The sequence below is a fragment of the Cydia splendana genome, chromosome 7 (genome assembly GCF_910591565.1).
Source record: "Cydia splendana chromosome 7, ilCydSple1.2, whole genome shotgun sequence".
NCBI classification, from domain to species: domain Eukaryota; kingdom Metazoa; phylum Arthropoda; class Insecta; order Lepidoptera; family Tortricidae; genus Cydia; species Cydia splendana.
Genome location: NC_085966.1, coordinates 19,591,893 through 19,607,680, shown reverse-complemented (window position 1 = coordinate 19,607,680; position 15,788 = coordinate 19,591,893). Strand labels below are relative to the sequence as shown.

Sequence of the window (15,788 nt, the reverse complement as noted above, 5' to 3'; positions counted from 1 at the left end):
ACATCTCATGCACGACTTACACTTTAACGCATTGACTGCCAGGGGGCGTGGCCTAGGAACAAACTTGTATGACGGTGGACGCACATGTGCGTCGGGGGCAGTGAATGTGTTAATTCGCATGCACTAAGCGATCTTCAAGGTCGTGTCAAAATAAGATTAAAATGGTAACAAGTTGCTAAAAGTGAATTGGGATCAAACAGTGAATTTATAATTTTAAATGGTTATTCTCAGATATTGTCTACGGTTTCATAATTAAGGTACCTACCACAATTCCATAACGAAACGATGGTAATGGTTACCGTATTCGGCTCACCAGTTGGCGCCACCAGGACACAAAGTCACGTCAAGTGTCAAATAAGCGTTCACTAAGCCATTTCTACTACACACGAAGGATAATTACCTTGTATTCTGCTATTTATTTATAGTCGTGAAATTTTATACCTACTTGCTTAGTAAAGCTCTGTTTAGTTTAGTTACTAAGAAATTTACCATAGGTATATGTTTGCCATGATCACGTTAATGTCATAGGGCCGAACATTCGACGCGAGGGGTACCTATACCTACAGCAAAGACATATGTAACTTCGTATAAGACGAATAAAGTCTAAGGAAAAAACGTGCCTCGGAATTCAAGTAAAAGTCATTCTCGAATAGATGCCGCACACACCTTTAGCCTATCCTCGGCTAGATGGCGTGACGACACCGTTTCATATTTAACAATTTTAACACATATATATCAGTGAATGAACATGGATCAAAATGATATAAAAATAATAAAATCATTTATCCATATATATACATTTTTTGATAACTTTATACGTTTTCATTTTGAGTTTTAGTCGTGTGTCGATAGATGGCAGTAAATTTACAGTGACTACAAAATTTACAATGACAGGACCCCTCTATCAAAAAGAATAGATAGTATAGAGGGGTCCATGTTCATTCACTGATATCTATGTGTTAAAATTGTTAAATATGAAACGGTGTCGTCACGCCATCTAGCCGAGGATAGGCTAAAGGTGTGTGCGCCATCTATTCGAGAATGACTTTCACTTGAATTCCGAGGCACGTTTTTTCCTTAGACTTTATTCGTCTTATACGAAGTTACATATGTCTTTGCCTCTATACTATCTATTCTTTTTGCCTACAGTAATCAGTCGCTAATGACGAGAACGACTTTGACACCAGCGCTCCTAGCGGTAATTTCAACTGTGGTAGTCATTGAATACATCTGCAAAGATTTTCTAGGCTTCTTTCTAGACTTATATTTACTTTTAAATTACACTAATTAGGCATGTCGAAAATTTGCTCTTTAAAAAATACTTTTATAATGACACTCTATATGTACATATTATGTATATACGTATATATACCTACATGAAATGATTGGTTTCATATTTTGCAAAATTATTTTAAAAGAAAACACTGAGTCGTTTTCACAAAGCCAACAGTTTATTTTGATTGTTAGTAATACATAAAGCGTCTATTTTTCAGACCAACCATACTGAAATATAGACTCGTCATTTCATATATTTATGATGTAAAAATATCTAGGGAAATAATAGAACGACTTAAGTTGATTGGAGATTTTTATATTGTTACAAAATAACAGCAATAAATAAATAATATAAAAAGCACAATACATTTTTGTATTTTATTCCTATACACATCGAGTAAATTTACCTAAACTTGTCTACCAAATAATGACATAATAGGTAAAGATATCATACACTTATAAACATGTCAAACATCAAATTATTCCTTGTCAGATTTTAATAGAGTTGTTTGATAATTTGAATATCTTAATAAAGTTACCTACCTAGTTTTTAAGCCACAGCTTTACCCTAGTAAAACCAACTCAAAACGAACGCCACCTCGTTGATTCAAATGTGAGGGTTAACTCATGGAAGGAGTGTTCATTTTAGGATCGGTTTTACCCTAGGTGCCTATTTAATTGTTATATTCACAATATTAAATTATATTTAACTTGTTGTGCTTTTCAAAATCATTCAGTTGAACAGTTCAGTTTCTGTTTTTAAACCTAAACTGCTAGTATGGCAACCTTATGGCATTATATTATTGTCAAAATATTAGTTAAAGCTTTCAGATTTACCTGCTACGTAAGTATATTCTATGAATAAATCTATTGTATAAATCCTTTTAGGCCATGTCTAATATGAACACGTAGGTACATTCAGGTAAATGGAAGCCTAGGCCTTCGTATTGCGTATAACGTCACTTAGGCATAAAAATCAGGTTATACATGAAATGGTTCCATGTTGGCCTATGTTTCCATTCGGTTGACTGTACAGTGATCATTATACTCATTGTAAAAAAGTTTTAACTGCAGTAGAATTGGAAGCAAGTTTACATTATTACTAAACAGTGTTGCCAGCCAACGAACAACATTTTACTAAATCAAACTATAGGAACCCAAACATCAGTTCACGATCTTTGATACGATCTGCAGCCATTGACAAACGGCACTTGTTAACAACGCGTTTGTAACATCAGTTGGCAACGGCTTACTTATACGAAAAGAAGCTAAAGCTAAGAATACATCCCTAAATATTTCATAGATTTGACAAGCATGAAAACTCGTACCACAATAAACGTTAGATGTATAAAATAAGGCACAATCAAACATTTAATTTGAAACTAGAAGTGTATAAAAGAAAGAGAGGCATAAATTAATGAAGAATCGACAGAAAAATAAATTAAGAAAGAAAGTGGAAAACATTTGTCATGCGAAAATAAGTTAAGGTGGATAGGTTTTAGTTAAATCTATTAGTTATCGTCAATTTATAAATAAGAAGCTTATAAATAACAATAAATAAATCTTAAGGCACTGTTTTAGGTACCAAGATCACAATTTTCTCATTTTCTAATGATGTTCGTGCATATGATGGGTTGTACACAAACTAAACAACGTCCAACTTCCCTCGAGTTTTCGAAAGTTAAGGAAACTGAAACTTAACGTATAGCTATCATATTCGCAAATAGTGCTCAGGACGCGTATTCATGGGTTGTTAAACTAGACGGACTTTTAGTGATTCCGATTTCTCAACTTAAAGGCGCGGTTAAGAAAAATTGTGTCGCAGGATATCAAACTTGCTGGAATCCACGAAAAATTATGACGGAGTACGTAATTGTAAATATATAGGCAAAAATAATATGCTACGACACATTCAAGACTTAAATCTGTGATCGATCCACCTATGTTAGCAAGCCACACGATTAGAAGCATGGAATGTTTACTAACAAGAGACAGTCGGAGAACTGCATCATAACAGTGATGATCGGACGGCCGACTGAACAAGCCAAACTATTACCGGAATCGCTAACGAAACATTATTTTAGTCCGCACCTTACATCTTTAACTCTTTCACTTACAATTATCTGGTAAATACTTAAAAAGACATAAGCGCATACATTTAATTATTTCTGCATTGTGCAGAATAACAATACCGACACAATTTACAAATATTCAAAACTTTGAACTAAATAATACCTATGCGATCTCAACTTACGTCCTAAGACTACTTAATAAATTAATTCCTATCGGATACATATATAAATCGTTGTCGAACATTTTTATAGTCGAATATATTTACAATGGCGGGGTATTTACACTGGGTTCTATTTACAGTCGTCCGAGCGGTGCACGACCCGCGTGCGACGCGGCAAGTTCCACTTTCACTTAACAATATCAATGGTAGGAGTACGACGACGGTAACACGACGTCTCCGACGTAGTACAGCGCGCTGGCGTACCAGTGGACGCCCCGGGGGCTGTCGGCGGAGCTCCAACCCGCCGTCCAGCGGAGCGGCGCCATGGCGGCGTGCGCCAGCGAGTGGCTCTTGACTACGGCGTAGCAGGACGCTAGCGCGTCGTCGACTATGACCGTGCCCGTTTTCGTTAGCGGCGCGAACACCCCACGTTTGTTGACGGGTCGGGTGTGCGTGACGCGCGAAGGCCGCATGACACCGCCGGTGCCTCGCGTGAGCAGCACATCGCCAGGCCGCACGTCGCCCGCGAACGCCTCCCGCCAGCCGTCCGCGGCCGCCAGCAGGAGCAGATGCGACGGAGTAGCCGTGATCGCTACGCCGTTCTCTGCTGTCACTTCTATGAATCTTCGAGTCGCGTTTGGATCGCGGTCGATGAATGTTACAACCTGAAAACATTGAATATAGGCTTTAGTATTTAATCCTCTAAACTCTTGATGGATTTGTCAAACACAAAATCTAAAGGGTGCCGCAATAATACCGTAGGTATTAGCTATCGGAGTGAAACCAATTATCCGTTCGCATCCCGTTACAGAGGGCCTACCGCGAACCACGTTCGCCGTGTTGCCTCTCTGTCGCTCTTGTAAATTAGTACGTAAGTGTGACAGGGAGGCAACACGTCGAACGTGGTTCGTGGTAGCCCCTCAGTATCACGTTTCTTAGCTTAAATGACTCTCGGAGGCTTTAGCGACCGATGGGACAAAATGTCTGATGCTTGAGGGATAGCTAATGAATTCCCTTGACGATTGAGTAAATTAAATTAAGCTACCTATTTAATAAAATATCCTTATTTTTTTCGGACTTTTGTTGAGTTTGATTGTTTGTGTCTACCGGCATCTATAGGGTTAGTATTGTTGATTTTTTTAAGCGGACAGTGTAGGGACGTCTAGGATTATGAGAACTCATAGTCCTAAACGCTGCCCTGCTAAGCCGAGTGGCGCTATATCTCAAAAGAAAATGCATTGCTAATTTATACTTTAGTTTCTATAACTGAAAATTCCATTTACAAAATCATTAGTTTTTGAGATAGCGCTTTTCGGCTTAGGAGGGCAGAACGGTCGGCTTAAATAAATTCAACTATACCTAAGTAATTTTAAATACGAGTAGGTATGTCATCATCAGATCATCACGTATTTTTTGTTTTTTTCCGGTGCGAGTATAACCTACGTTATGAGTATCAAGCATGTAAAAATGATGGATTCCCACACCCTTATAATAGAAGAGTATCATTTGTAATCAATCTTTAAATAATTACATGAAGTATTGTAATGAGCAAATTTAACTTGTTATTTAAGTTGTGTGTTAAGGATGATTCACGCTAGACCGGACCGGAGCTTCCGGCGCTTTGTTTTCTATGGAAAGTCCCAAGTGATCACCGATCAGCCGTCATAGAAAATGACATGTCCGACGCCTCGGCCTGGGCACGGCCCGGTCTAGCGTGTCATCCTTTTGTCAAAAAAATCTGTTGTCATAGATATTGAGCAAGCGTCTATATTAATTCGCATAACGTAATACTCCTAATTAAAATTGGCATAACATATATTACGCATAAATTTTAAAACGCATAACATTATATCGCATAACTGAGTACGTATAATGTTAATACACATACTATAATTGGGATAAATGTAATAAGCATAACGTTACTTTGCATAATTATTAAATGGTATAAATATAAAAGGAAGAAAAAGATTGTTACATCACCTAGTTGGGACGGTTTTTTCCATCCTACCGATTTATAGGTATAAGTTCTATTAACACTGCTAAACATAGGTCTATAATAAAACTGTAATTTTTATTGTATTTTTTATTTATTGAATTAGATCTGAGGAATTAATTAGGATGTGAATATATATATTATCTGCCTGTTAAAAAAAACCTAACTTAAGCTAACAAAGTTGGTTTTGCCCTGATCCATCTAATTCGCTGGCTTTATAAAATTATGCGCATTCATTTTATGACAGTTAAAGTTATAGTGAATAATCTTATGCATATTTCAATTATGCGGATTCATTATTATGCGCAATAAGTGTTATGCGTTTTTATTATTATGCCTGTTCAATGTTATGAACAATTATGTCATGCCAAATCTGTTATGCGAATTCATATTATGTCAATTAATGTTAGGCGTATTAAGGGGCACCCATTGAGCAAGCCTCACCTCCGAGTACACCATCTTGCCGCTGTCATCGGCAGCGAGCACTCGGTCCCCTATCCGCAGGGTGCCGATATCTCGAGCGCCCTCCGGCGTGTGCACCACCGCGCCGCCCGGGAAACAGCCTGCTCCCATGCCGCTTGACGATTCTGTAAATTATGTAATATTCACTGTTAGAAGGTGTAGTCAAAAGAGCTCAACTTTTCTATTACAACCAAATAGGGCAAGTTCAATAAAAGCTTGTCATGTTTGTAGTCTGTACCAGTATTGGCCGAAACGTTAATGCAATTGAATATTCTTGACCATTAACCAGTACAAATTGAACCGTCCGTTACCGTTTCCGGTTCAATTTGTACTGGTTAATGGTCAATTGCAATTAACGCTCTGCCAACACTGGTCTGTACCTACCTGTAAATAACGTAAGTATAATCTTATTAACAGTAAATAAACAACTGAAATGGATATCATTACCTACATGTGAAAGCAAAATTTAAAAAGACATTCAATGCCCAGGGCTGGGGTCGAACTAGCGTCTTCTGCATTCGCGGCTTTTCTTTCGTAAGTACCTATATGACATCTATTTAAGTTCAAATTTCATGCAGTAGTATGAATACTTAACTACTACGCACACACAAATTAAAATAAGTACTTAATTAATAAATGTATTTTATTCCCCAATTATAGTCATTACCTTATCAAGTTTTGTCCTAACGCTTCTATAGAAAACTTACTTTGTTAACAGTACGTCTACCATCAGTTTTGACATTGACATATACGCTCACGTCTACGTAAGTTACTTTCTATGCATCTCGCTCGTACTCACATATTAGTGCAAGCGAGATGTACAGAAAGTAAATTACGTAGACGTGAGCGTTATGTCAATGTTAAAACTGATGGTAGACGTATAGAGCTCGGAGATTTATACTGGGTCAAGCAGATCTTGTCAGTAGAAAAAGGCGGCAAATTTGAAATATGTAGGCGCGAAAGGATATCGTCGCATAGAAAATTTGAATTTCGCGCCTTTTTCTACTGACAAGATTTGCTTGACCATCTATATAATATAAATGCTATTAAGTACTTTATAATTTTAGACGCATTCCAAAATGACGAACACAGACTTTGGAACCACAAACTGACTAGTTTAGTGAAATTAAATGAAATCTTAGAGAAATTGTGGTACTAGATTATTTAAATATTTATTTAGTACCTACTCGGCGCTTTGTCTGTTTCAAGACAAAAACAGAAACAGTGTTTATTTGGGTAACAATTAAAATTATCTCCTTTGAAAACATCTACTCGCTACTTTAAAATTAGCACACCAAAGGGATTTAAGGGATTCATTCGACCGACAAAACGGAGTACATAATTATAGTCTAACTTAATTCGCATTTAAATATAATTATTTACTTAAGTTGCTTATATTTTTAAAGCACGAATTAATTTCCTTTAAATTTTTAAACAACCCAATAAATGAGATTAAATCATAATAAAATACTGCTGCGCTTTAGGTACCTTTAGCTTCTATAAATCGGTTTATTTTTAATCTCAATAATTTTCACATATCCTTTTTGATCCTCAATACATTATACATTGATATTCGCCGTGGCTTATTCAATTTCACGCCAGCCATAAAGCATCAATATGAAACGAACATGCATCGCGTTCGCGTGTCCCGTTCACGGCGCGAGTAATGGCAATAAAATAAACTCGCCGACATAAAATCGTGCAGAGGACGATAGTAAATTAGCTCGGAGCAGTCATATCCCTTTAAGGAATAATGCGCCGGTAATTAAAATCCGATAAGATGCGAAACAAAGCGAATGTGACCGAGCAGGCTATCGGGAGCTCGCAGGTAAGCTGCCTCTCTTTTACCGCGAGCTTCCCACGGAATTCCAAACCCCTAATCGCTAACACGAATTGCTAAAACTTCAATCCGTTTTACTAAAACTTTTTACCATTGTACTTTAAAAAAACTAATCAAAAAAGTTTACCTAGCTCAGGTTAACTCCGTTAACATATTTGTTTATAATCTAATATTATTTACCTAAATCCTTATCCAGCTTAAACTGTACCTGTCCGTAATCTCGGATTCCAAGGTTTTGCAAAAAGTGTTTACGTGAAGCTAAATGGTATTCCGAAGATTAGGGGAAAGCGGTTGTCCGTAAGCTGCCGCTTGCTTCGCCTTGCAGAGGCTACTAAGCAGTAAGGTTGTAAAGCCCCATCACTACTGTCAAAAGGGTGCAAGAGCAAAAGAAATGGAAGCGCGCTTGGTCCTTATTCATTATCGGCAACATTACAGAGGGTGTGCAATTACATGCGCAAATGAACAAGAAGAAGCCAATACGTCACTGCATGGAAAAGCCGCTGGCTTCGTTTGCGTGAGCTCGTTAAATTTTGATTTGTTGTGTAACCGACCGATAAATCCAGGCGATCTCCGCTCACAAAGCCTCGCCCCTCCGGACGCGTTATACAATAACCGCACAAATTAGATTTCGTTCAAAGTCAAGCGCTTATTGTCGATATTTGTTTGTTGTTCAACGCATCACACGAATCATTGAATAGGCGTCGGCCACCTTTGCGTTTTTTTTGCATCGGGATGCAATTCATCTTACAGATAATATATTAACAGACACCATGATCGCGAAAGAACTTGGTAATAGATGTGGGGTAGAAAAAAATATGTCAGCGTTTCCGCTGGATCTTTAATTAACCATTGTTACCATTTATATAATGAAATGATTATAACTTTAGCTTTAGGTGAAAAACCGATGTACACATAATTATTTATTAGTTAGATAGAACGGATACTTAAGCTTCTGCCAGGCGTGGCTCACTCCGCGATTTCGTCGCTTTGCAACAGGTAGCTAAAAGTACATCCGTTCCACACCAATTTTGGTGGCTAGCCATAAGCCGCGCGTGGCACTGTCGCCACCTAGCGGCCATATCTGTCCTGATCGTAACAGACGCGTTTTGTTAGAGAGTGAGTCTTCTGTACCTAGTACTATTATTTATTCTGTGCTTCTGCCTAATCATAGAATTAGGAATTCGTTTCCATGAACCGGCCAACAGTCAAAGTACGGAATGACGTGAGACGAAACGTTTGACGGCTAAAGATGTTGCGATAAGGACTTGGTTCAACGGTCTGAGAAGGTTGCGCATTACAAGATAACACCAAAACAAACCAGCCTTAGGTACTCGCCTATCGTTACTAGTTTTGAAATCAAATGTTTGCTCAAAACGATATAATGATATGCCTTTTGTGTTAATCAACTTGTGAAGTAACTAATAGAAGGAGCGTGTTAAGTGATCAAATCATCATTTACGTAATGTATTTGTTCTAAGTAATCAATTTATAAGTATATTTGACATTGTAAATCGGACATTGATCTTTACCTACCTACAAGAACTCTGAAAGAATTTAAATGTAGGACATTATATTACTTTCTGCGTCGTTCCTCTCTACCATCTAAATCCGACATATTATTTTCCTACCACATAAAACATAATATTATTGCCTACTTAATTAATGCATATGCGTTCGAATAAGCCATTACATCTAGAATCATTTAGAAATCCACTAAAAAATCACAGCGCCTTAGAACACCTATTTATATACATACTTCAAAATTTCCCACTCAAAACCTCACATTTCCATCCGTATGTGAACGCCGCTATCCATAAAGTGCGTGAACAGATAACATACTTTAGCCGAAGATGTGCCGATAAGTGGAGCTCCCCTCCCCTCCGGCGCGGGGCGGCGGCGCGGGCGCCGCGAGTGGCCGCGGAGACCCCGCCCCGCGAGGACCACCGGGAGAGCGGGCGGACCTTACCCGGTGAACACACGTGACACACTTCATAATTCATCTACGTTTTTGTTTTCCATGCGCGTGAAAGTTTGTAATTGGCCGTCTAATTTTATAGTCAAGCGTATGTCAGAAATTTATATTACCTATAGGGAAACTACGGAATTTATTATGTCAAATAGAGTCCTAAAGCCGCTATCCAATAAATATACTTATAAATTATTAGAACAGGCGTTACAGGGCGAAATTCCCTTGTAATTTTTTTAGCCTACCATTAAATACACATTATTTGAATTTATATTAATATTCTAAGAAGTATTTAAAAAATAAATAAAAAGTTATGAACCTCGGACATGAACAGCGCACGTCATAAATCACTTTAACAAAAAATAATAATTTGCATAGGTACCTACCACTACGCACAATTGTTTGAGAGCGTTTTTATTAAAGTAAAAATGGAAAAAACAATCGTCAGAAGCACTAATTAGGGGCATTAAAATCTAACCTAGATATTACCTACCCCAGTGAATCATTCAATATGTAGGTATATTAATAAGCAGTTAATTTTCAACCCACATTGAATCCATGTTCTTACGTAGGTAAATGAGCCTACCTATGTAATTAAATAACATTAGTTCAGACAATTAGCGTTTAAGTTAGCATGCATGTGTAGGTAGGTAGGTGTAACTATGTTAGAATAGGTACTTATCAAAATTTTACTTTGCTACTAGTAATCAATCAAATAAGAGCAAAAGCATGATTTGTTCAAAGTGCTTTGAAATACCTAGTTTACCTACCTATGTTAATGTCTGTTATATAATCGTAAGTAGGTTTTATAACTATCAACAGTATCGAATTACTATAAATATTCTATCAGCTCATTCCATCTGATTTAACCAGATGATTCATACGTTGATGTCGTTGCAACAAATCGTGAATGGCGAAATGTGTAAGTATGATTAGCGACGACTTTTCAATAAAATATGCAAATCGTGTCAGCTCTGATTACCATAAGTTGTGAGCTATTGCACTAAGAGCTCATTATAACTTTATACCGAATAGAGTATTGACTGGTGCTTGCTGATATATGATGAGTTTCGTATAAAATACAAATAAATTGAGATTACTCGTTAGAGACGGCAGTAGCCGGTTTCAATTATGCAAAACTTTAACTTGATTGTAAGCGATTTCAAGGAACAACTTTTGCTTTTCTTAAACACCTACACAATGTTGCCAAGTTCGATGTCGTATCTAAATTAGCATAGTGGATAGATTGTTTCAAACTTAGTTCATTGCCGAGGTCGTACTTAAGTCATTCTTTGTTCATTTTTTAGCACTTATGAGTCAACACTTATCTTTAGCTATTGACGATAATAGCCTAATTTAAAGACAAAATTATATATTGGCAGTTACATAGTAGTAGTAATATGTAGAGATAACAGGTAGGTACTTTATTTGCAAAGAGACTGAAGTGAAATGGGTTTTTCTCCAGGCGAATCTTCTGTCTTGTATGTATTAGTTTTTCTTTCTCACATTTGTTCTGTTTGTCCTTTCTAGACTGTATCATGTACTTTGTTTGTACAAATACTGTCATTTTAAATTTCACCGTGTATTATTCCGCTGTAATGCTGTGAATCAATCAAATAAAATAAAAATAAAAATTTCTCTTCAGAGGTTAATTTTTCAGTAAATTATCGTGATATTTGCAGAAATCATTTTTTGAACTGATCATCCCTTTGGTGTCTAAAAAAGCTCGTGCTTATCGTTTTCATCACAACTGTTAACATCATAATAAGAGTCGCTTAACTTCAAATTCGGGTAAATCCATCTGTCAGATTACTTATGCGATTTGGGTACTAGGAAATGGTAATAGGGTATATTTGCTGAGATGGTCGAATGGATTTACCCAAGTTTGAAGTTAAGCGACACATATAACGTACCTATTCGGAAATCGAATTGTAAGTACGAGTAGTAGTAGCGAATCGCAGTTCAGGTAGGTACTACGTTTAACCCCCGTCATTTCCAATCAAGTATAACCTCAATAAAAAGTGAATGAACCTCAAAAATCCTTCATATCAGCCGTCACCGTGTGGCCCCTAAAATCGTGTGGGAACGTCGCGAAGACCGCAACCTCCGGGATGTGGCGGCTCGGGGTCGGGTGTCGCAGACGCAGAGCCTTTCGCACGCACGCTCGACCGCCTGCTTCCTACTACGTAATGGATCTTATGAACACGCTTTTGTATTCGCGGTGATAGGTGGCTTGTAAAGTCAGTATCTAGATATAAATACATTATAATTACAGATAACTAAATAACTATCTACTCGTACTTAATCGCAAGCGGCTAACATTTGGCAAAGTTATCTACCAACACCAGGGGGCAGATTTTTGAATTTCGAGCGCTCGATATCGTGATTTTCCCTTCAATATATCTCCACTACTAGGCATTTAAATTCTACTAATACGTTAGAATTGAAAACGAGGGGTCAGTACTACTAGATTCCCAATATCTATTGCTCGTATTTCAAAATTATCAATAATATACAATAGGTATTTAACGAATCGTTTGATAGGTATCATCTTGAATGACACATAAATCTTTTTAGCAAATTAATGTCAATTTATTGTTTTTCCTTTCTGATTGCATCCATCCAACTACAATGTCTCAAATATTACTGTCTATGTCCTGAAATATTATTGCTACATATTAGTTTTTTTTTCTTTCAAGTATATTTAAATTAGAATGAATTAATTGTATCGCGATTATAATGTTGAAAAGTTTAATAATAGGGTCCATTAAAGCGATAAGTTCGCTTCTGTGTAAATTTAATACCTTGTATTTGTAAGTAATCTGTTGTACCTATTTCTAATAAAATATAGAACATTTAATTTGTACGAATATTTTCTGAATTATTTAATTATCTATTACTTACTTTTTTATTAATTAATGGACATTGGCTACCTAAAATCAAAGTAAATGGCTGATGAGCATCGATGGTGCCCAGTCCCTTCTTAGTTTCGACTGAAGGGCACCACATAAACGGCATTCGCCTTAACCTCATAACCGGTTGGAATACGGTTACTGGCATTCCACGATTTAAATATCCTAACGTGTTCTGGATTCAAAATTAATAAAACTCAAAATCATTATGACTCTTCACTTCTTGAGTGGCTTTGATAACTTTAGAAAAAGTTATTATAAAAATGAATATACCTAGTGGCAAATTAAGTGAATTAAAAACTCACTACCAAATAATTTTAGGAAATATAATATCTCGATTACATACTAAGTCAGTAAGATTTTTTTTTTCGTAAATAAGACTACGCATCTTATGCAAACTGCGAAAATAGGTAGGTACCTACAGGTTGCCTATCTCTGTATGTAAAACTATTAGAGGATGGATGTTATTATTCATACTTTTTGGTCGTTATTATTCATACGTTCTATCTGCTGCTGTTGATGCTAACTGTACCTACCGTATAAAATGGCCGAAATATAAAATATAAATAATATAAATTGTCATTAAAAATAAATTCAATTTAAATATTCAATATTACCTATATCTTTACGCACACAAAAAGGGTATTCAAAAGCGCATACAATACAGCCTTTAAATGCATTTTTGGTGTTTATTTAAGGTCTGTACAACCTTAATTTATATCAATATGGACCCTAAACGACACTGAATGGCAACTAATGTCATATGAAATAGTAATTTAATTCAAATTATTCAGATGTTGTTTATCTTTTATATTGTCCGCGTCACTGGTGCAACATGCACTTTAAAACTTGTCTCATAATCGGTACAAAAATGTCAAGTAAATGTCATTAGATCAATGAGAACTTGCGACATAAAAAATAATATAGTGTATCTGATCAATTGTGATCATACTACATTTTACATTAAAAGGTGCCAAATTGCCAATGCATTAAAATCTTATGCAATTTATATCTCTAGACACACCTTCCGGTGTCCGACCAAGTTTGTAAGAAAAACCGCGTGACATATAGTAGTAATAACATATTTAATTACACAAACGGGTCTACCGCAATATAATTTCATTGTTTTTACCTTAAATTCCGACGTTTCAGCTGAGTTACACCAGTTGCGAGAGTTTATAGTGTTAGTAGTAGTAATAACGTCATTTGATATGTCTTTAATTTTTTTATCATATACATATATAAAACAAATAAAGAACAAATAAGCTTATTCTTAATTACTTTTCATGTATAAAACAAATAAAGTACAAATAAGCTTATTCTTAATTACTTTTCATGTCAAATAATATTGTCATTTTGCCCTGATCACCAAGAGTAAGGTTTTTATATGCTGATTAATACTCACAGAAAATTTATAATCAAATCAAAAACCGATGATTTGACGTTATCTCACTTCTACAAATTTAATCCTTTGACAGCCATGTCGCAAACTATCATTAAAACACCTTGAATAGCGCCCCTGACCACATCCTCAGTGCACCTAATGACATTCGTCGGTCGTCCTTGAGTCGTCGTGACCCGGCGGTCACGCCCCATTTACCAGCCGTGTAACCCTTTAAACGCTGCAACTATTTTGGATAATACGCCATAGTGAACCTTATTTGAATGCATGTATGATTGATATTAAGTATTTGTGCGCGTCTGTGGCCTTTTGGCGGTCAGACTTTTAACTGTCCATCGTGTTCTCAGAACCACTTATAAAAGACATGCTTCTTGCTGCCCTATATATAACCACCGTTTGTGACATTCGAAATTTCGTTGGATTTACAGATCACAGTATCAGTTAAACAATTGACATTAGATTGAACCTATATTGCGATAAGCTGGCCATTTAAAGAAAGATCAAGTATTTAGGACATATAGTTACTATCCTGCAGGAATAACATACAGAACGACCTCGACATGGAGCGTGAACGAAGGGCCCTGGCAATACGTAGCAATATGCTGGCGCGTAGGTTCGCTAAGTGCTCTAAGGAAGTTAAGCTTGTGCTATTTCGGGCATATTGCCAAAGTTTTTATACTTGCCAACTATGGGCAAAATATACACGAAAAGCCTACAACATCCTTAGAGTACAGTACAATGACGCTTTGCGAATTCTCACCAAACAACCACGGTTTTGTAGTGCGTCAGCGATGTTTGTTGAAGCCAGGGTACCTGACTTCTTTGCCATTATTAGAAATCGAATAGCGTCGTTCTGGAGCAGGGTGCGCATTTCTAATAATAGGCTAATTACGACTGTAAATGAAAATATTTACCGGCATTGGTTGTCCGCGCATCAGCAACCGAACCGTAACTAGTTTTTTAGTTATTTTTTAGTAGTTATTTATTTTTACATTTCTTTCCTTTTATTTTAAAATTTATTGTATTTTAATTTTAAAATTATGTAATGGGTCTATTGCCTGAATAAAGAAACATTCATTCATTCATTCAAAGATAAAATTACTGCAATCTCAACTTCAAACGTAGGTATATCCAACTTTAAAGTACATACTAATATTTTGTTATCTAGTACAAAATCAGTCGAAACTCTGAAAGAGACTCGGAAACAGTGGTAGTGGTAGCACCCCTAGAGACTTTTGTTCAGGACTCTGAAATCTATAACAAATCTCAAGATATTTAACTGAAACCACATTTTCCATACTTTAAGTCCGGGGTCCTTTCTCGGATTTTCAACAGAAAATAATAGGAAATCATAAGGAATTTTCATATGATATTTAGGAAACTTTCATTCTGGAAACGATACATTTCGATCCCCATACAAAAATATGAAAAATTTTCGAATATTTTTAATATGAAAACTTTACCAACATTGCTTTTGTAGTTCTATTATTTAACATATTATTGGATTATAAAATCCCTTCCAGCAACACCGGCTTCCGACACATTGCTCGAAGTAAAATCCATATACTTGGACATCTATCTGAGATGTGCAAAGCTATATATCGTCATTTGATTGCACTTGGTTGCACTACTAACTTTAAGCTAAAGTTGAGTCTGATTTTAGGTCTTATTAAAATTATTCTAATTAAAATTAATTATGTGATGT

At 36.3% G+C, this 15,788-nt stretch overlaps 1 protein-coding gene across 1 annotated transcript in view; it reads right to left on the bottom strand.

Annotated features, from left to right (window-relative positions):
* Positions 1-1,575: 1,575 nt before the first annotated feature.
* The window catches only part of LOC134792393 (indian hedgehog protein), a 65,948-nt gene continuing 51,735 nt past the window's right edge, over positions 1,576-15,788 (bottom strand). The window contains exons 3-4 of the mRNA XM_063763686.1: positions 5,946-6,088; positions 1,576-4,173 (exon numbers count right to left, since the gene is read on the bottom strand). Of these exons, the coding sequence (XP_063619756.1) occupies positions 3,709-4,173; positions 5,946-6,088 (608 nt within the window). The 3' untranslated portion in view covers positions 1,576-3,708. The remainder of the gene's footprint in view (positions 4,174-5,945; positions 6,089-15,788) is intronic.